This window comes from Plectropomus leopardus, chromosome 7 (assembly GCF_008729295.1).
Source record: "Plectropomus leopardus isolate mb chromosome 7, YSFRI_Pleo_2.0, whole genome shotgun sequence".
Classification (NCBI taxonomy): Eukaryota; Metazoa; Chordata; class Actinopteri; order Perciformes; family Serranidae; genus Plectropomus; species Plectropomus leopardus.
Genome location: NC_056469.1, coordinates 22,737,051 through 22,761,249, shown reverse-complemented (window position 1 = coordinate 22,761,249; position 24,199 = coordinate 22,737,051). Strand labels below are relative to the sequence as shown.

The window sequence follows — 24,199 nt, the reverse complement described above, 5'->3', positions numbered from 1 at the left end:
ATATGGAGGCAGCAGGGCTAGCCACGCTACACTGCTCTGGTTGCACTTTATTTCTCAGCACAGAAATTACTGTGCTTGTTTATGTAGGGAGAACGCAGGGCAGAGGTAATTACAGTATAATGGTGCACGGGGAGTTTTGCTGGTTGGGTGGAGATCAAGAGTTCATAACAACCAACCTTAAGGCCTGTTTTAATAAAGGAGAGGAGAACTGTGTGCGAGTCCCTGAAGAAGCTGTGCAACAGATTCTTGTGTGTAGTTGTACAAGTTGAAACTTTTGTGTGACTACAGTTGTTTTGGATCTGCTTATTTAAAATTTGAAAAGTACGACTTATTTAAGGGAAAATAAACATTACCTGCAGCAGGATATGGTGATTCATAAATAATCTCCTGATATGAGAGCCTGTCTGGGAGTTTGTTATTTGTATAGTATTTATTGTGTGATTGTAATTTCCTAGTCTTGAAAGCCACGTTGCAAAACTGACTGTTCTCTGAAATCATTACTGAACGCCTGTTGTGTCATCATATCCAGATAACTTTTATAACTCCAGATAGGATTAGGTGTTAAAAGAAAGCACGAGTGGGGCTGAATATTTAAACATATTACTTTTTCAACACAACTGCTAGAAAAAAAAGTAGTATTGTACATTTGTAATGCATATCCAGAAACTTTACACTTCTCAACAAGGCTGTGGTGAAAGTGAAGTTAGGTAAAGGTACAAAAATCACTCGGTTTGGGTTAGGAAAAGATCATATTTTTTGCTTAAAACATCTACATCTGAGTGTATAAAAGCAGCTGGAAAAGCAGGGATGGGTCAATGGAAAACACCTAGGTTATGGCTCCACAAATGCCGTTAGGAAGTGCCACAATTTGTCACCAAAAAAAAAAAAAAAACAGTGTTGTTGGTTTCTGACATCGGTCTGCAGCTTGGCAGTTGTCTCGCTTAGATGATATGTGATCCACCATCCCCTCCACTGCCTGATAGAAAGTCAAATCATATATTACGTCACTTAAGAAATGTCATAGCGAGATGTATAAACAAGCAAATGTAATGTATTTATGATATCGTGACTACTACACATAATTGTTTTATCTCGAGTATCTTGTTTTGAAAATTAAGGGAAGTCTTATGTGCCGCTGCTGCAGAGATGCCTGCTGCTGTAATTACTGTATTCCTGCATTTAAAAACTAATACTCCATACATTTATAGAGCTGTGCAAGCCACTGCATTGTCAGCAACATGGTTCTGCAAATATTTCACAATAAAAAGCCCAGTGTTACCAATGCAGGGATTCTGTCAGAGGGTTTTTATTTTGACACGAAAACGGGAGGTGTTGAGCTGAAAATGCATATATGGACATCGATCTTGTTGTAAGAGGTGATTTGATGTCAATATGATTATAAAAACACCATTTTTACAGTCTAATTATGTTGAAAACTCCGTGCATGCACATTTTCCATTAGCCATAATAGCTAGAAAAAAGAATAGTTTGCAAGATGACGAAACTGTTAATATCAATTTCAGATGATTTGCCAGGCTCATTGTAGATTTGTGGTATACTGCTTTTCTTTGGTGTTCCTTACACTTGACTTGTGGGGGTCATCTTTGCAAATTTTGAAACTTTTCCAAACGCCTGATGTTTTTTTGACATCTTGCTACTGCAGTGCTGGACTGCCGGTGATTGGCATTAGATTAGATTGAGACAGGCACACAAAATTAAACTAAGTTTAAATACTTGTCTGATAGTAACTAAAAGTAATTACTGCTGATGCATAATGAATTATGTTGGATGACTATTTCTTAATTCATTTCATTTGGGTCTGCTCACACAGGCGGTGCAGCCTGGGTGTTAGTCTATAATTCATTTTGTAAACCAAGCACATAGATTACATAATGGGGGGCATCTTATTGATTAAAAGCCATTTACCACAAATATGTAGTATTCCAGATTTTAATCCAGCCTTGGCCTCTCTCTACGGTTATTCGTCTAAATAAAACGCCTCTCATTTGTTGCACTAATTTTGTAAGACTAGCTGTTACTCTTTCTAAAAGATTTGATGTCTCATTCTGCTTCAAAACTCTTCATTTATTCTGGCTGCCTCAGTCGGACCTACTCAGACTGGGCAGTCCTCCAGATAAGAAGTGTGTGTAAACATCATATAAGTGATGTGGTGTTATTGCTGTGTTCAGCACTGCGATCCATATCTACAGTATGTGTCTGCTCACAGCTGTATGGGATATATATAAATATATAGACCACCACTGACTGATCCGCCATGCCGATGCTGCTGCAGTGCTTTATGTAAGCTCAGTGAAGTACACCATCAGCACTATTATCTGGTCTCATGCTGCCAAGCTTATGGCTGAATAATATTAGGAATGGATAGGTTTTTTCCCCTCCTCTCCACCTCTCTCTCCCTCATTAATGTGCTCAGCAGCCCCTTGATGCCCTCTCTGTTTACCCTCTCTCAAAGTTTACCCTCTTGGCGCTACCTCCCTCCTCGCCGCTTTGCTTCTTTTTCTCATATAACTAAACCTTTCTTTTTTTTCACTCCTCTTCCCCCTCTTCTTTAACTTTTCTTAAACTCTGCCCTTTTGTTTCAACTCCCTTCCCTGCTTTCCACTCTTTCTCTTCTTTATTGCCCCATAAATGCCCTTTCTAACTTTTATCTTCTTTCTTCTCTTCCCCACGGCTCCCCTTCCCTTTTCTACATCTTTTTTTCTTCTGTATGCCTCCTCACAACCTCTCTTTTTTCAGCCTCACTAGCTTTTGGGATCTCATTGTCATTCTGTCGGTCATTCACTTCGTCACTTTGGTCCAGACTGAAATACCTCAACATCTGTATGTATATAATAAAATTGGGGTATGCAAACACCTAGAAAGGCAGGATTTCAAAATACACTCCTCCTGCAGCTCTCCTCTCTTTGTCCTAAGCCCTTCCTATCAGATGACCACAGGAATATGGATGCTTTTCATATAGTAACCCAGTGTTTCCCAGCCATTGATTAATTTTAACCTATTCTATTGCACACTTTGGCCTCTCCCTGCTCCACTCTCTCTTTCTCTGTCAGACCACAAATGAGACAAGCTGGGGGCGCTGGTGGCCAGCGGTGGCGTTGGGTCTAAGTTAAGTAAGGGCAGCAACAGAAAATTTGTTGAGGGGAATGTGGCTATCCAGTCCTCTGGCATTCAAATTTGTACTGCCTGGATTTGTGTTGCTGCGGCCGCTGACTGGGGGTCTGTCTCTGGAGCTGCTACCCACTCTCCTCCCAGTAACGTGGTCTATAGTGCTTGGGAGTGAGGCAGAGGCACACCGTGGTTTGAGGTTCTCACTAATGTTAGCTACAGGGGTCGACAGATTATTGGCCTGGCCGATTATGGGAGTTATTATTGGATATTTGGCATTTTGCAGATTATCTTTATCTGTGTTTTATTTTAATGATCACTGATAAAATTAATTAATCAAACAATTGCAAAGAAAGTGTCAGCATGGGAAGAACTTTTACTCTTTAAAACCTCGGGGAGCTATTTTTATTTATTCATTTATTTTTAAAATTTTCACTTCATATAAAAAGTTTCTGGGAATTTGCTGTATATATTATGTTGAAAGTCTCAGTTTCGATTAAACATTCGCTAAAGGCATTTAAACAACATTTTGTGTTGGAGGTTGTTATATTCCAAATTTTAAATACTGACAGAAAGATTTTCATTTTTATTGTAAATGCATATGGCTTCCACATATCAGTTATTGGTCTCATTAATTACTAATTATCTGCATTGGCCCTGAAAAACCAATTTCGGTCGACCCCTAGTCAGCTACATAAACGTGAACTCAGCAGCCTTTAGCTACAGTTAGCAGAAAGTTAAACTATCGGCAACATTTTCCCTCCATCTGTGAAACACTTTATTGACACGTTTTGTTTTGTTTATCGTCAGACTCTTTTTGATAAGTCCATCTTCCTTTTTTGGGTTGCTTTGCAGCGTAGGCAGTTGTTTCTAATGCTGGATTAGCACCTGGCTCTGCAGGATTCTCCACCATTGAATCGGGCTTTCACAGAAGGGATGTGCACATGCATCTGCATTTGTAGAACAGCTAATAGGAATGCCCTCTCTCTGAAATGGGCTGTGATTAACCAAAGTCTCCCGTCATAGCTTAGATGACAGAAAAAAGAAAACAGTGCTAAAAAGAGATGCAGAAGTCTAGTGTTTTTTCAGTCCTCTTATATTAAAATTTGCTCAGAGTTTTTTATGGGATTTTGTCCAAAAATCCAAAATCTATCTGCCTCCCCCAGCTTTAATGTTAAATTTTGGCACAGATAATCATGACAAGCAGAGAGTGAACACCTTGCTCCCTTGACTTTTCCGTAAGTGCTACAAGCAGGTCAAATTTTTCACTTATCCTGTGCAATATCTCAGCATCTAAAAGATGGATGGCCACTAATGTTTACACAGACATTTATGGTTCTCCGACAATAAAAGCTTTGGAGTTGGGAAGTCCCCGGACTTTTCCTCTAGGGCCGGCATGAGGCTGACATTTGTGGTTTTGAGTAAAATGTCTCGACAACTGTTGGATGGATTGCCATGAAATCTGGTACAGATATTTTCCTCTCAGGATGACTTGAAATAACTTTTGGCATCTGTTGTCTTTTCATCTCACACCATCATCAGGGCCCAGACACAGACACAGACAGACTTTGACTATGGCTTTGATCAAACTAATAATAAGACGTCCTTTTAACAAAGACGTTTAGTTTTTGACTATTAAGTCGGACTAATTTGCCCTGAACTCCGGATAAATTAATACTTGTTTCAAACTAAATAATCATGGCTGTCCGAACAAACAGCATGTTCGGAGGTAGAGCGGGTTGTCTTTTAATCACAAGGTTGGCGATTCAATCCCCGGCTCCTCTTGTTTGCATGTCATAATGTCCTTGAGCAAGACACTGAACCCCAAATTACTCTGAATGGGCAGACCAGCACCTTTCATAACAGCTCTACCACCGTTGGTGTATGAATGTGTCTGTGAATGAGAGTAAATTGTAAAGCACTTTGTCCAGTGAGTTAAAAAGGCGCATATAAATACACTTTATTCCCTTCACTTCATCTGTAAGTGTTTGCCTTTTCAGCAGTGGCAAAGACATTTTACTGTGAAGAACTCAGCAAAGAGTGTGACAATAACAAAAACTTTCAGACAGTAGCATGAAATCTCAGCGCATTGCAGACCTGTTGCAGAGCTGAGATGCTGTGGTTTCCCAATGCAGCAGAACTCGTACTTCTGCCAACCCTTCAGTCAGAGTGCTCGAAACAGCTGACAATCTCCTCACCGCGGTGTATTTCCAGTAAGTTACTGCGTAAATTACTGCATAAGTTACTGCTTGAGTTACTGCTGTCTCTAAAAAGTTTTCCTATCCCATGTTTTCCTCCTTTTTGTCTTTTTTGTGCCACAAGTCAACAGATGTCACTGATGGTTACCACGGAAACATGTGACTCAGTTCTGAGTTAGCCATGTGAGCACAGAGCTGCTAGTGTGGCTGTAGAGTCTTAATATTGTTTCTTACTTCCATGATAATTGTTATTTTGTTTCACTTTTAACCCCTCTCTCTTCTGTCTTTTGCACACAGGACTGGGTTTTCCTCACTCGCTTCTGCTTTCTCACCGACTTTGGACGTTTGGATTTTCGGTTTCGCTATCCAAAGGTAAGATGACTTTGAGCCTTTGCATATCAAGTCTTGGGTTTTTTTTGTGTATGTTTGTGTGTGTGTGTGTGCATTTTTATGCCTCTGCGTAGGCAATAGCTGGGGCTGGAGACATTATGTTTTCGGATTGCCTGTCCAATTCTTGTAAACGAGATTTCTCATGAAACGCCCAGAGGGATTTTCATCAAATTTGGTATAAACATCCCCTGGGAGTAAAGGATGAAATGACTAGAATTTGGTTGTCAAAGGTGACCGTGACCTGGACCACTCCATTCCCATGAACACGATATCTCAAGAAAACCTTGCGGGAATTTCTTAAAAATTTGCACAAAGGTCCACTTGGACTTGAGGATGAATTAAATAGAATTTGAGGGTCAAAGGTCACTGTGACCTCACAAAACATGTTTATTGAAAGACACATTTGCTCACTTGCCTCTCTCCATTGGAGTTACCTCCTTGGCTGCTGCCACTTTCTGCCCACGACTTGAATTTGGCACCACAGCTACCTGAAGGGGCTGAGCTGTCCTCCCTCTCTGTCTCCACGCTGTTGTTCTCTCTCTCTGTCTGTGCGGTCTTTATCCTCTATTACATCCTCCTCCTCATCAGCGTCATCCACCTGAATGTTACTATCTGATGCACTGAAAGTATTTAAGTTATGAAATGATACTGTGCGCTACGTCCCTCTCTTGTAGCCCATGTCCCGCAGGTCACGGCACATTTTCTTCACTGCTTCTTGGTCAAACACCTCTCTCTAGTCTTTTACATGTGCGAGAAAACTGAACCTGTTCCAAAAACATTAAGCAGATGACATTTTTGAAATCGGTGTGTAAACGTGATTGACAAAAACTGAGGTAGTATTTTATTTGTTTTTGTTTTTTTAATTGAATGTGCATCAATTTCAGACAAACTATAGAGACTCTGTATGCAAAGGCCTTTATTGTAGCTGTGTGTCTTTGTTTGTATCTTGCATTTGTTCTACATCTTTTATTCGCAATCAGTTTTACCACATTGCCTCGGCTTGCCCACGCTTTCTTCTCTGGCAGCATAAGTGTTTCACTCTTCTTCTTCCTTCATCCTTTCTTTCTCTGCCTTATCTGTTTCTCTCTCTTTCCTTCCTCTTACCTTATCTAAAATGATGCCATCGTTCTTTCTTTCCTCTCTCCGTCTTCCTCCGGCTATTCCTGCTTTACCCACCTCTTCCTCTTTTTCTGTCCCCTCCTCCTCCTATTTTCTCTCCCCCGCTCTATCTTTCTCTGCGCCTGTTTTGTTCTTCCGTTCTGTCTTCTCTTACCAATCCCTGGCTTTACTGTTGTAGCCTGCAGACTTTGGAAACAGTTTTTGTCGTATAAATCTCAAACCATCTTGCTGCCTCCTCGCTGATCTGTGCTCTCTCTCTCCCTCTGTCTCTCTCTGTCTCTCCCTCCCTCTCTCTCTGTCTCTCCCTCCCTCTCTCTCTGTCTCTCCCTCCCTCTCTCTGTCTCTCCTCTGTGCAGTCCCGCTGCTGTCAGAACATATTGCTCTACTTTGATGACAGTTCTCAGTGGCCAGCTGTGTACAAGAGGCATGAAAAGGTGAGACACTGACACTGTCTACAACATGTCTTTTGACAAGCCATTATTAAGGCGAAATACACCTCCATTTACTAATTTGCATGTAAGTGTTGTAATGAAAAAGCCCTGTGTCTCCAATTTAGCTAATTTTCACATTTCAACTTGAACTAAAGGCTCACGCGCTGCTCATGCTGCTTCGAATAAAACAAAGCTGCCTCTCTGAGTTCTTGAAGGGCTTTTCACTCACAGCCAATCATATATTATTGATGATACATGCAGTGATCAAGGATGTACAATCCATATTTGTGAACGCAAAGTGAGACACCAGAGACTTCTGCCTGAACTGAAGCTGCTTCACAGAAAATGATAGCTGGAAGACTTTTTGTGGATGGATTTCTATTTTTCCTTTTTGGAAACCTGTGTCACACGTGTCAAGCATTCGGGCAGTGAGAGATTTGGGGTTGTTTTGGTACAGTACACAAACACATTAGTTCTTAAATAAAGCATTCATTAAAAGTGCATACTATCTGCTTCAATTTGAGGATATTTATCTGCATTTTGCATGAACATTTTTTGGAATTACAACCCTGTTTTTCTACCACTGCACTGTTCAAAATTAGAGATGTTGATGTTTACCATTAAAACTGAAAATCAGCACTCCAGCCTCGTAGTTATTGTTTTATTTTAAGTCCAATCTACTCCAGTAAAGAGCCAAAACAATAGAAAATGTATCTCTTTCCACGTACTTAACAGACTGCACTGTCTGCATTCAGAGTAATTCCTCCTAAACTTATTCTCCCATCCACGGTCTACGCAGTGTACATTTAACACCTGGTTGATTCCATAATTTGGAGCCTTAGGTCTGAAATCTCTGGCTTTTAGAGAGAGTGAATTCATGTAATACTCTGCTCAGCTATAGGAGTAGCACGCATGAATCCTTCATCTGTGTTGTATTCCTGTGTATATGTCAGTCAGTTGGTACTCTAAAGATATAACATGATACAGTATATAACGTCGACATTAAATTGCTTTCACAACCAATGAATAATGTATAATGCAACCATTTACTGTAGGCAGACGTTGGTACCTGCCGCTTACCCACTTTAAAGCTTAACCAGCTTAGTGTTATTTTATACACACATAGCATCTGATGGTTTCTTGTGTTATTAAAGTAAGGTGAGCTTCTCAGTGAAAATTCTTTTTTACCATTATAAGGTGTTTTGTGGGTACTACATGCATGCTAAGGTGGTTGAACACTGTAAGAAATAAGAATAACCTCGCCCAAATACCTAGTAATTCTTACAGAACGTTGCATACATTTGTTTTATTTTGCAATTTGTTTACCTGAACAATTCTGCAAGCACTTTTACTTATTTTTTGTGATATAGGCAATTGTTAATTCCTTTGTTTAGATTGCATTAAAAGTAGTGCTATGATGTTCGATGCAACAGGATGTATGTATGAAGATTATTTTTTACTCTACTGGGGTCTCCTTATGGAACAACCTGCCCCTGTATACGAAACAATTTTTATAACAAAAATGAAGGAGCATTTGTGGGGAAGGTCTATGGTTTGTCTGTAAAAGTTTTTGAACCACTACAACATAATTTGTTTGTGTGCAGTGATTTGTAGGTTTCCATGTATTGCCTGTTGTTTACATATAGAACCACTTTGGAAATATATGTTTTTAGTTATGCTTTTAACTGATATTCTTTGGGATTTTTGTGATACTCCTTCGAGTTGCTGTGCTTTTAAATCAAAATCTAATCATATATTGAATCATGACCCCTGCATTGTGGTACATATCATATTGCCAGATTTTGGCTGATATACAGCCCTAATTTCCAAGACCAGGTAGTCATCTAGTGGTGTACTTCTTTCTTGCTGACATCTTTTCACACACAGATGTAACATAATGTTGAGATATTTCTAGCACAGCTACAAACAGCACTGCATTTCTCAGCTCTCAGACATATTTGGTGTGAGTTTCCCAAAATCAAATAGTGTGGGCTTTTATTCTGCATTCACCAATATTCAGCAGTCTCACAGTCTCACAGAGAGAAATCCCTCCCAGGAGAGACAAAAAAACCCAACAACTTAATTTCACTTACAGCAGCTTCAATAGACCAAAAAGCAATGTAGTAACAATTTCAATTACATTTTGATTAAAAGCACCTTGTATATTCCTTACTGGAAAAACGGTCTCTTACTTAAAGCAATACTTCACTCAAAATGATTGTTTCTATATCAATTACTCACCCCGTGTTACATTAAATTTGTAAAGAAAACTTTGCTTTTTTTGTATGGCTACACAAAAAATCCAAAATAGGAGAAAATTCTTAAGAAATTGCTATAAAAGAGTGCCTTCACCAACAGTGAAACTATCCTCCTCCTAAAAACTCACCAAACTCCTGCAGCATAATCCATGTCTTGTTTGTCCAGTTGTGTGCTCAGAACTTAACTCAAACTCAAACACATTAAAAAGTTACTGTTTAAAACACTTTGTTAATGAGCAGCACATTACTTTTCTGTGCTCAAGACTCTTTATTCATAACATTTTAAATAGTAAGGTTTTAGCCAAAATGCATGTTTTTTGGAAGTACTGAGCATATGACTGTATCAATGGGATTATATTGCACAAGCTGTTACAGGGTTTGTAAAAAGTTGTTTTAATGCAGTTATGCTGTTGTTAAAGAGGGACCCTCTGTTTTTGGATTCACAAATTCGCTGCAACATGGGATGACTAATTGATAAAGGGTTCAAACGATCATTTGTGGTAGAAGTAATCCTTTAATATGCATACAGCTGTACGTAGGTATTTTACGGCACAATGCAACAAGTTTGGTCACTTTTTCTGTTGAAAAATATTTGTGAAATGTGTACAAACTGTAGTATAAATAGATGAGAAATTCTGATGAGATACAACAGAAATTTCAGTTAGGGCAGTTTTGGGTGTTTTAGACCTTCCTTTTTTAATTTGACTGTGTTGTCTACTTTCAGAATTGCTACCAGAAGGAAGCGGTGCTGAGGCCCGAAAACAACCAGGTCATCAACCTCACAACACGCTACACCTGGTCAGGTTGTGTGGTAAGTGCTCACACACACACACAAATATATATATACACACACTTTTACCAGGGGCACCCTGTCCGTGAGAAAGATGCAGGATAAAACGCCAAAGTTGACCTCTGACCTCTCTGTGTTGTGATACATCTGTGTGTTTCAGAGTATCAGATTATTCCGTTTTTATCACCAGACAGTCAAACTTATTTTCATCTTTCCTATTGCGTATTCTTTTGTAATGCAAAAAAAAAGGAAACAGAGATATGTAAAATAGGTAAACAAATACCAGAGACGTAGTGAAAGCTAATGGCCTGTAATGTGTTTTTGTAACATTTTACTGATTTGCACATTCCCACTTGTGCATGATGCATCTCAGTCAACCAGAACAGGTCTTAAAGATCTTTCTTTCCTGTAACACCTTTTAAAAATAATATCCTCTTTTTTTATTTTTTCAATAAGCAACATAACATGTTTGTTTATCACATTAGGGAGTGTGATTGCCAGCGTGACTTTGTTGTTGTGGCGGCTAGTGGATCTTGTTGCCACATTTCAGGCTATATTGGGGTGTGAAATATGTTTGTATCTTGTTATATCAGACTCCCACTCTGCTGTGATAATTCAGAGTGTCTCTGAGGTAAAACGTGACGCCTTTTCGGATGAAAACATCCTCTGTGCACACCCCTAACCCCCCCCTTCATGCGTTTCCTCTATCTTTCTCTCTCAGGTGGAAGGAGACGGGAATGAGGAGGTTCTGAGCTGCGTGGGCGGCCGTAGTTTCCGCTCGGTGAGGGAGAGATGGTGGTACATCGCTCTCAGCAAGTGCGGGGTAAGCTCTGACCTCTGACTCCCCCCAGACCCCACAGCTCTACCTCTCCACAGGGGCAGGTGCACTACAAGGTGGTTGCCATGGCAACACACCACCTTTATCACACAGACGGACTCAGAGGGCTCTCATGCAAACATACCCGTGCTGCCACTGTGTTTGTTTTCTGCTGCTCTTCAGATAGAAAAATCACTGCTGTTATGGTCGTCTATCCATCAGAAATGAAGACAGATTACTCTCCATTTGTATTTGATGAAAATAATTTTATATATGTCTTAGAAATATATATACATTTTTTAAAATTTAAATCCCCAACAAGGAGCTATTTCAACAATTTAAATCATAGATTTAGGTTTTTGCAGTAAAGCAAAACAACTGGATGAGCAGATTTCAGGTGCAAGAAGCAGCAGCAGCATCAGATATTAAAATGAGAAAGCTCAGGTGAAAATATAACCAGCACACCCCGAGGAGGGCTCTGCGAAACTTTTTTGTGCCGTCTCTCGCCATAAATTTTAAATCAACTTGAGCATAATTTCTGTCCCAGTATGTGCTTTCCCATTTGAGCATTTTGCACAAGGCTACATTTTAAATTCTAGAAGTAAAGTAATGGAAGTTAAGCAGGCAGAAAAACTGCAAGGAAGTTTAACCCTGTGATTCACAGTTTGTCTCCAGTGTAGATAGGATGGCAGATAGGTAAGTAGGTAGATAGATACCATAGAAAGATGGATACCATAGATATCATGGATGGATAGATAGAGAGATAGATACGTGTAGATAGATAGCGTACATAGATATATATAGATACCATAAAAAGATGTCATAGATAGATGGATAGCATAGATGGATATCGTCGATACAAACCATAGATAGATATCGTAGATAGATATCATAGATACAGGGAGAGATACCATGGATTGATGGATGCAGAGAAAGATACCGTAGATGGAAAGATAGATACTCTTCATAGAAGGATAGATACCAAAGTGAACATGTACAAAAATATCAACCCTGAGTTGAAGTATTTTTCTTATTTTGCACAATGAATGAATGTGACATACACTGAAAAGCATTGTATTTTATGCCTCTGTCTGCTGGTGGATGATCACGTTACGAGTATGCATATGTGATGTTAATTCCACTACAGAAGAGACTTTATTAACACTAAAATTAGATCGAGAAAAAAAGCATATTTATCGGTATTGGCCAAATGAGTTGCTAAACACTTTAGCATATCGGACATCGGCAAAAACTCCAATATTGTGCATCCCTGAAAGATGCCATAGATGGAAAGATAGATACCACTGCTAAATGCCATATAAAGATGGATAATGTAGTTGCATGTTGCAGAGCATCAGACTCGATCCCGAATGTAACACAGCCGATAGTAATAATTGCAGGCCAAAATGCCTCACACACCCACTTGCCCTCCTCTCTCCATAATTCACAGCTGATTCAGTATCCGTGCATCTTACTTTGAATTGCCTCTGGACATCATAAAGAGCTTTATCTCTCTTTCATGCTACAGTTGTGCAGCAAAGCGCAGAGTCTGTTAATATGCGACTCTCTGCTTAAACTGTGCTAAACATCCCTTAACAAGGACTCCACTGTAGCCTATTGATTAGTTAGCTTCAGGGACTTTTAAGCATTGTGTTCTTTTATAATGGGACTCAATGTTGTGCTTATGGCGTGCCGGGAGAAAGAAAGAGCACAGTGTTGGCTGCGGTGTGTTGTTTGTTGTTGTGAGTCTGGACTGGGGCACTCGTTGAAGAAATCATGAGCTTGTATAATGATAGCTCTGCTCAGTGATGATACATCCTCCTACACAGAGGGCTTCAGTCAAGGACGAATCCTAGGAAATAGATCCGTGTTGTTTTTTGTGTGCAATGTTTTCGTGTTTTTGGAAGTGAGATTTCTGCTGAATGTGTATTACTGTCTGTGCGTGTGTGTGAGCCTGCCTGCCTGCCTATCAGTGACACTCTGGATTGCATCAGTGTCATGCTCCTGGTCATGTGTCTGTGTGTTTGTGTGTGAGAGAGGTTGTTTTTTTTTTGCTAGTTTGTTTTTTGTGCTGTCAGTTGAAGAGGGATATGATTAGGACGGATGCTTCCCGCACAGTGTGGTGTAGTGTCACGCCAGCGTCCACTGATAGACACGCTGCCTAATGCTGTGCGACTAAAGTGTAAAAGCTCGTCTCCACTCCCGGGGACATATGCACGACGTGCCCCGCAGCCAATTTCCACCCCTCGCCTCTCGCCGTTCGCCTCCTTGCTCCCCTTACGCTTTCACACCTCTCCGTCTTTCTTCCTTTGTCGCTCACAATCATTGGCTGCGTCCCGCTCTCTTTCAACCCTGTCACCAAGCTGTGACGCGCTCCACGCCATTTCATATCCATTTACCTCTTCGTCTCCTGCTCCTCTCCATCAGCCTATCTCTAATTGTGTTTTTCCTCTCCATCTTGCCATCTCGCTGGTCTCATTTCTCCTTCGCCTCTTGCTCATTCCATGCATTTTTTCCACGAACCCTCACTTTTATGTGCTGCTGCTTATTCTCCTCTCTTTGTCCCTGTTGCTCTTTCAGCCAGCTCTCCTTTCATGTTCTTTCCATCTTGGTCTTTACCTGTGCTGAAGTGGGTCTAAATCTATATCAGCCCATAAACCCCTTAAAACCACAGGATGTCTGCTCTCAATCCCCAGGTGTAGTCTCGCCTGCACGAAATGATAAAATGTGAGGCTGATTGTTGTTTAACATTTCCAGGCAATTTCTCTTGTTTAATTATAGCAGGAAACCTCAAGGCCGCAAATAATCATTATTTCATCAGGGAGAAAAAAAGACAGTCATTATAAATAAAATTCAGGTCATCACAAATTACAGAGCAGAAGACCTCTGGCAATCAGGTTTATCCGACAAGTAAATTGCAGAGTAACCAAAGTTCCCTAATAATAGCCGACTTCAATGCTGTGTTTTCTCCTGCGGACATCTTTGCATTAATAGTTTTCGACTTGATATTTTATCATCTCAAAAACTTGCATCAACAACGTACATCATAATGTACATTCCAGTCCTTATTGCATATGCGGTGTACTGTACAGCTACAAAGTTTTCACAAGGCAACCCTTATTTCTCTGTTATTGCCTTTCATGAACCTGTTTTCATGAGTTGCAATAACTCGTTAATTGGAGCTAATTATACCATTAATTGAAAATAAACAGAAGACAGAACATCTAAATAACATGGCTTCATTACTTGCCATCGACCCCAGAAACTGTTCTCTGAGCGTTAGTTTTATGAGCCGTTTATTTTCGTGGTCTTTCAAACAAACGCAGAGAAATAGAAAAAACTTGAATGCCTGCAATCAACTTCTGCTTTATTATGCCGAGCAGAGCCGCTGCTAATGAAACAAAATTACCTCTGTGGGGAACCAGGGAAGCACTGAAATTAGACTGGCCAGGTGACTCATCTTTATACACCAAACAAAGCAGAAACACACCCACATCTGCTGCGGTTCTTCCAAAATTGTAAACTGTATCTCTCACAAGGACTTTAGACGGAGTCGCATACAAAGTCAGGATCCTTATCACATCATTCTGCTGCCAGATGGGGAGCCGGTTTGGACTTGAAACATTGCACTTCTTTAATGTGATAAACAAGAAACAATAACAGGAGTATTTGACAGTGTTTGGAGTCTTTTGGGAGAGATACTCACTCTTATAGGAAATGAACAAACCTGATGATTTGTAGATTGTGTTTCTCACAGTGTAAACAAGGACTGCAATACTTAAGGGTGTGATTCTGCTAGAATATCATTTGGATGTCAAAATAATTTGTCAGGGCTGCTAATGATAGTTATTTTCATTATCAACCACAGTTGTTCTGGTGATGATTTCCTTGATTAAATTATTATTTAAGGGACTTTGCAACTGCACATTTTAGACTTTTTTAGACTGCTACAACAGTTTGGGAAACAAAGCGAACAACTTGAAGAAACATTTTTTTTGAGTTTGTTTTTGAAGAACTTGACTGGCACTGACACGGAGCCCTGACCTCGACCCCATCAAAAAATCTCAACATGAATTGGAGCGCCAACCCCGAGCCAGGCCTTATAGCACAACATCAATGCCGCGACCTCACTTAGCGCTTTTGTGGCTGAATGGGAGCAAATCCTCGCAGCCAGGTTCCAAAATCTTTTGGAAAGCCTTCCCGGACGAGTGGGGGCTGTTATAGCAGCATATTAAAGGGACACAGGGCTCATTTGGCTTTGGAGGAGCTTTGTCAAGTCTGAGAAAGAAAGCCTGCCTTACAATGTGGAAGTGTGCAGTCTGAGACGCTGGCATCTGTCAGGCGGGGAGGGTCTAATGAAAATATGTCATCAAGTTACATCACAGGAAATATAAAATATGGTATTTTTGGAGGTAAACCATATGAGGCACTAAAATTCAGGATATATGTAACCTTTCCTTTTAAAAAATCTGTTTCTTGTGAGCCCCCCAACTTTTTGGAAGCGCAGCTGAAGTACCAGAGTGGGGGTTTAATGAGGTACTTATTCATAGCCCGTGTATTGCCTGAGCAGAGATGTGGACTCGAGTCACATAACTCGGACTTGAGTCAGACTCTAGTCACAAATTTATTGACTTTAAACTCGACTTGACAAAATCAAAAAGGACTTGTGACTTGATTTCGACTTAAATACCAGTGACTCTGGCTTTAATCAGGATTTGAGCTTTTTGACTTGAAAATATTTGATACCTATCCTCAAGACTAATATTGAAGAGTGTTATTTTAAAAATTGTGCAATGAACCCATTTTTCCCTTCATTTTCTGATTTAACTAAAATTAACGCTATTCTTTCCCAGCAAGTCATTATTTCATTTCAACAGCGTCCAGTTAAGCTGCTGGTGAACTATGACAAACCAACTTTACGTTACTGAGCGCCAGCTGGAAAAGATGATACTAAAGATAATTGTATTCACAAACAAAGCATATGTGGTGGTCTCCAAAAAAATTAATTGCAGTTTGCAAAATATGCGGGTCAAGAATTACAGTAGAAGATACAACTGTCAACTTTGCTCACTTTTTAAATTTGTACAAAGAACGGAAATTCGAGGATAATATTAACATTGCGAGCTAATGCTTAGCTAATGTTAGCTAAACAGCTGGGTAACTTTTAAACAAACTTGTTTTAACAATTCAGTGTCCATTTTTATGAAGCATTCTCAATATTTGTATGGTTATTATTTGCATTACATTTATTGAAGAGTGCATTAGACTTTTTTAGGTCTTGAAACTTAATATTTTGGTCTTGGGACTTGTCAGCCTGGACTTTGGACTTGAGTGCTTGCGACTTGCGACTTGAGACTTGTGACTTGGAAAACAATGACTTTGTCCCACCTCTGACTTTCACTAAATAGTGTTCAGCATGTCGGCAGTTTGGAGAAGCAGACAGGAGTGCCAACACAGAAGCTAAGTAATTCAATGCTGTGAACGGGGTTAATAGCAAAGTGTATTTTAGCCCCCCTGAAAAAAAGACTCACCCAAAAACATCAGATTAATTGTACGTCACATTGAGTATATTTTCATCACTTTACCTTGCTGCCAGACAGCCCTTTCCTTTGGCACTAGACTCAGACTTAAAGCGCTCTATGAAGAACAACCAGTACCAGAAAAAAAAAAAAACAAAACAAATTACAGCAAAGACGAAATGCCATTCACTGTGGCATACAGATGAACTTCTGCAGAGGGAGACTGAATGTGTGATGTGTGCCAACTGATAGTCACTAACTATGGATAAATATTTTATATAACCCCACTTCGAAATATCCAAAGTATCTCTTGAATGCTCTGTGGTTTTGGAGTGACTTGTCCAACAGTCACAATATGAGCATAACGTTCAGCTTTCCATACATACTTTTGATCCAGAGAAAAGATGCAAACCTTCAAAAGCCTCTCAGAAGTCCTTTTTAAATGCAGTTATCTGCAGCTCAAGGGCAGCACAAGATGTACAAGACTACACAGGTGTTACGATTCGAGCACATTCAGTGTTTGATGTATCGGTGCAGTGTATCAGAAGTGGATGCCTTTTTACACCTGAAACCAACAAGCTACCCCAAAATCATCCCGTGACTCCCTGTCAGTCCCACCGAGAGATAATCCCTGCTGTGTGAAGTGCTACTTCTTCCCTCATCTCTCCTCTCTCCCCCTTGCATACATCACTCTTTCCTTCTTTGCATGTGCTCCTTTCTCTTAGGTCTGGTTTTCTCTCTACCTGTGTTTTTAACTCTCTCCGTCTCTACATCTATCACTCTCTTTATCTCTGTCTCCTTGCTCTTTGTGTCTGTATTGATTTTGTGGCAGTGCACGCTCCATGCTTCTCGCCCTTTTTGATAGAGGGAGTGAGATGGAGTCTCAGGCTGCCAAATGAAATCAAAGTCTTTTTTTTTTTCTCCCCCCCCCTTCCCCTCGCTCCACTGCAACAAGCGCGAACTCCATTGGCTTTGAACTTGTGTGTGTGAAATGAGCTCTCTGTGCTCTGATTGTCAACTCAACTCTGACCACCCCCCACCCCCTTGTTCCCCATCATACTTTTTTCTCACCTCCCCAAATTCACTTTCAGTTTGACACTTTTTTATTTGTGCGTCTGCAATAAATTAACATGATTCCAACAGGGGTTTAGCACTTAGGTACGTTTATTTTCTCCAAGGTATTTCTCCTTCACTGCATGTTTACACACCCAAATATTCTCTCTCTTTGCTCTCTCTCATAACATCGCTATGCAGAATAATTATGTCTGATTGACATATAATTATAATGAGTCTAACAAATAATTGATAAGTGCGCCACACTATGAATGAATAAAAAAGAGAAGCCACTGCATTAAAAGCAGAGCAAACTGTTGCTATGGATATGATCCATCTGTCCTTCCTTCCTGTTAATCTGGGTCATCTTCTCATTGGCAGCTCAGTAGGCAGAACAGCCTAGATTCCTTTTTTCATTTCTCCTCTAACTTCCTCTGCACACCTGGGGGATCCCGAGGCACTTCCAGGCCGACTGGGGGACCGACTGACTATATGGGCACAATTACACTGAGCAGCTAAACCGACAGTGTGTCGCTCCCCAGGGAGGATTTGAATGTTTTCCTCCTCTTGTAACAGGAATGGTTGGAAGAAATATGACTTCTGCTGTGGCAGGCAGGAATTTTATGTTATAAAAACAGTCCCATCAAACAGAATCACAAAGTTGCATGCAGCATATTCATTCGCTCTCATGACATTCTGCTGTGAAGAATGGACATCAGTGGGAAAATAACTGCAGCAGAAAAAGATGAATCAGTGATCTAAGAAAAGCAGAACTGTCTCATGATCAGCAGCAATCGAGCAACTAAGATGTTTTTCATCTTTTTTTACAGATGCGTTTTAAGAAGTAAAATCAGTGTGTTGACATCTTGATATGAGACTAAACATCCTCTTGGAGTCTTATTTTCCTAATTTGGTGGCCAAGTTTGGATTTTTTGTTTTCCTTGTCTTACAGGCTGTGTTGCCGTGATTGGATTTGATCCTTCTGAGCACTGAGTATTAGAGGCTTCTGCTTGCCCAGTCATTTTATCAACATTGTTAATAAGGCTCACTGTTGATCTTCAATACTTTTTTGGCACCAACTGAATATCAGCAACTTTCAGTTGGTTGGGTATTTTTGATATTCTCTTAGTTTCTGATTTAAATCACAATTTATTTATTTATTTTAAATTTATTTTCTTATTTTAAAGTTCTTGTATGGCTGTTTAGACTTCATTTAACTTTTTACAACTCTGGCTTCTTTTGCTAAATAACAAATAGTTTTGTGGGAACAAGACGTTGCTTTGCGTGTTGACAAAAGAGCTGCCCCCCCTCCCCAAAAAAGACAAAACTTTCTGATTTTGGCAGGTATTGCAGCATGAGTTCTAATTTTGGTGGTAAAGGTTAAAAAATTTAGGACCAAAAGTTTTTTATTGTTTTTTTGTTTCTAAAACAACGCAACTGACAGAGAATAGCACATAGACAGACATATTCATCAACGAGAAATCAAAAGCGAAAGGGAACACCCAACACAAACAGTTTGAACAGAACCTCACGAATCAACTTAAAAAAAAATAAAATAAAATAAAAAATAAGAGGCAGACCAACGAAAAGGAGGAGATAGATAATACACAAAATACATGGAAAGTAAATTACATTAATACACGATTACACTATACTGGAAGGCTTAGTAGTCAACCATTTTTAAATGGTAACATTGAACTGCAGGGGGCTGCATGCCAACATCAAGAGCTCTGATGGAAAACATTATGGTCCTGTTGTAAGGTCAATATATTTTCCCTATTTAGTGTGGTACAGGTCTAACTGATTTACCATCCTGTATGTCAGCTCTTCATAGGCTGCCGCTATGCTAAACTGGGTAGACCACAGAGTGGCCGGAGGAAGATCCACTGATTTCCATTCTCTAACAAGTGAGCTTTCGGCTCAGCATGATGACTGCGTGGATCCATCCCATCAGTGGTTTAGGGGTGCCCTTTAAATGGGCAGGATCTCCCAATATATACAGGCTATGTGGAAATGGGATGTCCATTCCCACAACCAAAACAATGTTGTCATGAATTGCTGACCACCATCTCTGAACCTTGGGACAGGACCATAGTAAGTGAATAAGGGTGGGAAAGGTAATGTGAAAAAATATAAAAATGATCATGTGATTTTTTTGCTGGGGTTTATACAAAACAAGCATGTTCCCATATGCCTTGAATATGATTTTTAGGCTGGTGCATTTCTGTAGCACTAAAATGTTTCTTTTTTAACTGTATCTTGTGACACATTTTACCATTAACAAAAAAATAAATAAATTGCAGCTTCTGCAATTTGAATGTTGCACTTGGCCATATTGCAGTTTTGATAAGGTAATGAAAACAAAGTTTCATTTTGGTATTGGTTTCAGACTCTGTATTTGCAGTAGTACCCAAAAAGTTCTACTATTTGCTTTGAAAGAGAAAAAGCAGTACTTTGAAAGATTAATGCAAAGAGAGGGGGCGCCTGCAAGCCGACCAAAACTGTAAAACATAAATTTCTCTGTTTTGGTATATGATTTTATTTTCAGGGGATAACATAGCACATAAGTACAATGGCATATTAGATTCATTGTAGATTTAAAAAAAAGGCAAGGAAAACTTTAAAAAAATCAGATATTCTCGTTGAGACTGAAATGGTAAATTTATGAGAAAAATCTCACAAATTTAAAAGAAAAAAGCAGCACTTTTATGAATAGAGGTTGAAAAGTCAACTAAGTCTAGAAACAGTAAGCGAACATTGACTCACACAGGACACAAACTCCGATCTCCTGAGTCAAAGTCCTGATTAACCAAATCATCCTCGACGGCTTCCTCCCATCATGAACTTTGTCCCTCTTTATACGACATCACCTGACTTTCTGTCAGAAAGCCCTGAAGGCATTATTTCATTAATTTGTGACTTTCTGATTATTGTCTCATAAATTTATGACCAAAATCTCAGAATCTCAGGGAATATTTTTTTTCACAAATTTACCAATCTCAGAGAATATACAATTTGTTTTTTTGTCTTCTTTGTACGACCTGCCGAGTTGTTTATTGCACCTTTAAGCATTAATGTATGTTATGTACAAATCACAAAGCCCTGAATGCATTTTTCTCTCACCTGCCTCCTCTCTCTCTTTTTTCTCCTCTTTCTCTCTCTCTCTCTCTCTGTCTCTCAGGGCGATGGCTTGCAGCTGGAGTACGAGATGAAACTGACCAATGGCCAGTCTTTCTGGACGCAGCATTTCTCTGCAGATGAGTTCGGTAAGAGTGATTAGACAGAAAGAGAGAGATTATGGAAGGAATTGCTGATGGCACAAGCCAACACCACTTAGCACGGCCAATAAAGCACACTGAACTGAACAAATTACAATAATGAAGGGACGGCTGAATGAATTAATGATGATAGATGAACTGAGAGGAAGGGATGAAAAGAAGACGGGGGCCCAAGTAGCTTCTAAATGAATTATTCCTACATCTCCAACGTTCTCTCTCTCACTCTCTCATACTGTATCTCTCTTGGTTTCTTAACTAATCAAAAATCCCCATCACGTACCTGCCTCTCTGGGTTTTTCATCCCTTCTTTTTTCTGCTTCTTTTCTTCCTCTGATTCTCCTCTCTTTGTCACCCTGATATTCCCTGAACCTTGTTGACCCTTGTTTTGATTTCACCTCCCTTTCTAATCTTCCTCATCTTTCTCTCCCATCAATTATTCTGCTCCCTTCCTCTTCATCCATCTTCTATTCACAGGAATCTTGGAGACGGACATCACGTTCCTGGTCATCTTCTCCATGGTGTTCCTCCTCTCCTGCTACTTTGCCTGTAAGTACTGTCTTTTCCACTTACTATATCCCTCTTCCTCTGCGAACCAGCCAATTTATTCTGACTTTCAGAGCCCGCAGCAGTCATTAAGTGCCCTTTGCTTCAGATCTATAATAAAATCTACATGTTTTCTTGATGGGATAGGAGTAAGTTCTCATGTTTCCCCTGATAAGTAAAAGGCGAGCATATGCAGGTTTTTTCTCGGGGCCGTGAGTTTGTCAGAACAGAGCACGAGCAACACAGAAAGCAGGAGAGAGAGGATGGAGAGAGCGGGGCTTGGTTCTCCTGTAAAGGTGAACGGTTGAATGGAGGAGGTAGCTGTAGCTTTGAGGTTAGTGAAGCGAGTCTGTCACATGAAGGTCACAGCTCAAATAACCTGAAGCTGAGAACAAGAGCCCAAGGAATGACTTAGTGCTCAGTGAAAACTCTGTCATTTCCTGCTTTCTTCATTCACTGTCAGGTCTGTCAGGTTTTCCCGTGCAGCCACCTGCCTTCTTCTGAACTGTTAAAGGATTGATTAAGCAATCATTAAACATACTCTCTCTCTTACCTCAAGTGAAAAGGCTCCTACCTTTGCTGGCTTGTATCTAAGGTTGCACAATATGAGGATAATGTATGATATACGCTAACATCCCGATAACAATATTTCTAACAATAAATAAATAAATTACTAGTTAAAGTGTACTCAGTTCTTTCTGCTGCCCTTGGTATACTGATAACATACAACAGAAAAGGAAAATGAAAGGATATTTTTCTCCTACAAAGGACACCAAAGAAATTAAAGCTACATTTTAAAGTGCAGTTTTCTACCGATTCGTTGTCCAAGTAACTCCAGCATCTGAAAGGACCAAGAACACACCCATACCGCCAAAATGTTCGAACTCCTTTCATCTGGCTGATGTTGTAAGGCCTTCTATGTAGCTCTTCCGTAGAGTTTTAACTGCACTGAATCAGTCCACTAGGTTCCCCCCATAATCTGTCTGATTGTCTAACTGTATTTATTTTACCATCATAAGTAGGGCAGGGTAACAGTGCTCGATACCTTTCAAGCTATCGTCCAAATTAACAGTACCAAAGAGTCTCCAGTCAAACGATACCTGCGCCTTTTTGCTTTCTGTTGCTGCCGTCTTCGGTGTCGCTCTCTTACCGGCGAACAGTCATTTAAACACCTAACACAGCAGCATTAGCTAACTTACAACACCGAGCTCTTAAATGGTCTCAAAAAATTCACACTGACATTAAAATGTCTCGACTCTGTCCTTAGACGGATTATTAACCGCTGGGTAATGTTATCTGCACGATGATGACAGTTAGACCCTGTCACTGTACGTGCGCCGCTGGGCGAACTGTCACAACTTTCACGGCACAGAGCTCATTTTCCTGCAGCCAGTCTGTGCTGTGGTTAAGTTGAAGGCTACAGAACTGATGGAGTTTGTAGTTCAGCGTGCCGAGATACTACCAAAAAGTCCTAAAGTATAGTTGTACTGTACACCACTCCATTCACATTATGGGCATCAAAAGAAGAATTTGGTATCAGTGATGCCTTAAAGGTACTGGTATTGTAAATTTATTTATTTTATTTTATTTTTTTATAATACCCAGTCCTAATTGTGACCTAAGTTGCACATGGAATCTCGTTGTACTTTTACAATGACAATAACATATTCTACTCCAAAAAAAACCCAAGTGCATTATTGGAGTCTTCTGTGATGTGCAGAAGTTGACAATGCGATGACAAGTTAAAAAACATGTACTTTGTGGTGCTACTTATGTAGGATTTTTAAATGCCTGAAAAACAGCGAAAATTAGACATAAGTTGAAATCAATTTTAAAAAAAGGTGCAACAGAAATGGATTTTTTTCTTTCTCATGCATTTATTCAGCGTTCGGGCTAAAAACTACTATACAATTAATTAGCCAGGATTTTAAGATATCTGTCCCTCAGATTTCTGCATCCACTCCAACAGAATCAAAGTGGATTTATTTTTGTGCTCACAGCTTAAAAGTAATATCTTTTGAAAAATTCAACAGAAACAGATACTGTGCATAATCCACAGAGCACACTGTCAATAGCTTTTGTCCAGGCTATTTCTTTATTATGTTTAGTAATTAGTTATCACGTAAAATGGTAAAACTGATCCTTTTAAATGAAAAGAGTTGGTATATTATGCCCCAAAATTGGCATCATATATCCTTGAAACCAAGCGGTGTCACTCAGGCGTTTTGTAGTTACATGTATCCTATTGTAAAATAAGTACATTTGTCAGAAATGGAGGTGGAACTTTAAATACTTGGGGTTTGGGAAAGTGCATTTCTTGCTCTGCTTGCCATCCTGCAGAGGAAAAATATAATGAGATGAAAATGCATCTTTTGGCTCTTGAATTCTGCTGAGATCTTTTTGAGATTTCATGCAGATTGGGAAAAAGCTTTGAATGCACCGCTGTATCTCATTCACTATGCACATGTCGCTTCTGCCAGCCTCATTTGAGTATTCACTGACATGGGGACTTGAGTTTTATTGAGTTTTATTTATCTGCACAAGTTAAAGTCAAACAAAGGACATAAAAATTAACAATGTAGAGTGCTGTGCAAATAGAGCAAAACACGCCTAAAGGCCTTTTGGGAGAAATGTTCCATCGACAGCCGTCATTAGAGTACGTTTGAGGAAGTCACAG

At 39.8% G+C, this 24,199-nt stretch overlaps 1 protein-coding gene across 1 annotated transcript in view; it reads left to right on the top strand.

Annotated features, from left to right (window-relative positions):
* tmem145 (transmembrane protein 145) overlaps nucleotides 1–24,199 on the top strand; it is a 50,078-nt gene that overhangs the window by 11,753 nt on the left and 14,126 nt on the right. The window contains exons 2-7 of the mRNA XM_042490738.1: nucleotides 5,622–5,696; nucleotides 7,190–7,267; nucleotides 10,247–10,333; nucleotides 11,034–11,135; nucleotides 20,883–20,967; nucleotides 21,454–21,525. Coding sequence (XP_042346672.1) covers nucleotides 5,622–5,696; nucleotides 7,190–7,267; nucleotides 10,247–10,333; nucleotides 11,034–11,135; nucleotides 20,883–20,967; nucleotides 21,454–21,525 — 499 coding nt within the window. The remainder of the gene's footprint in view (nucleotides 1–5,621; nucleotides 5,697–7,189; nucleotides 7,268–10,246; nucleotides 10,334–11,033; nucleotides 11,136–20,882; nucleotides 20,968–21,453; nucleotides 21,526–24,199) is intronic.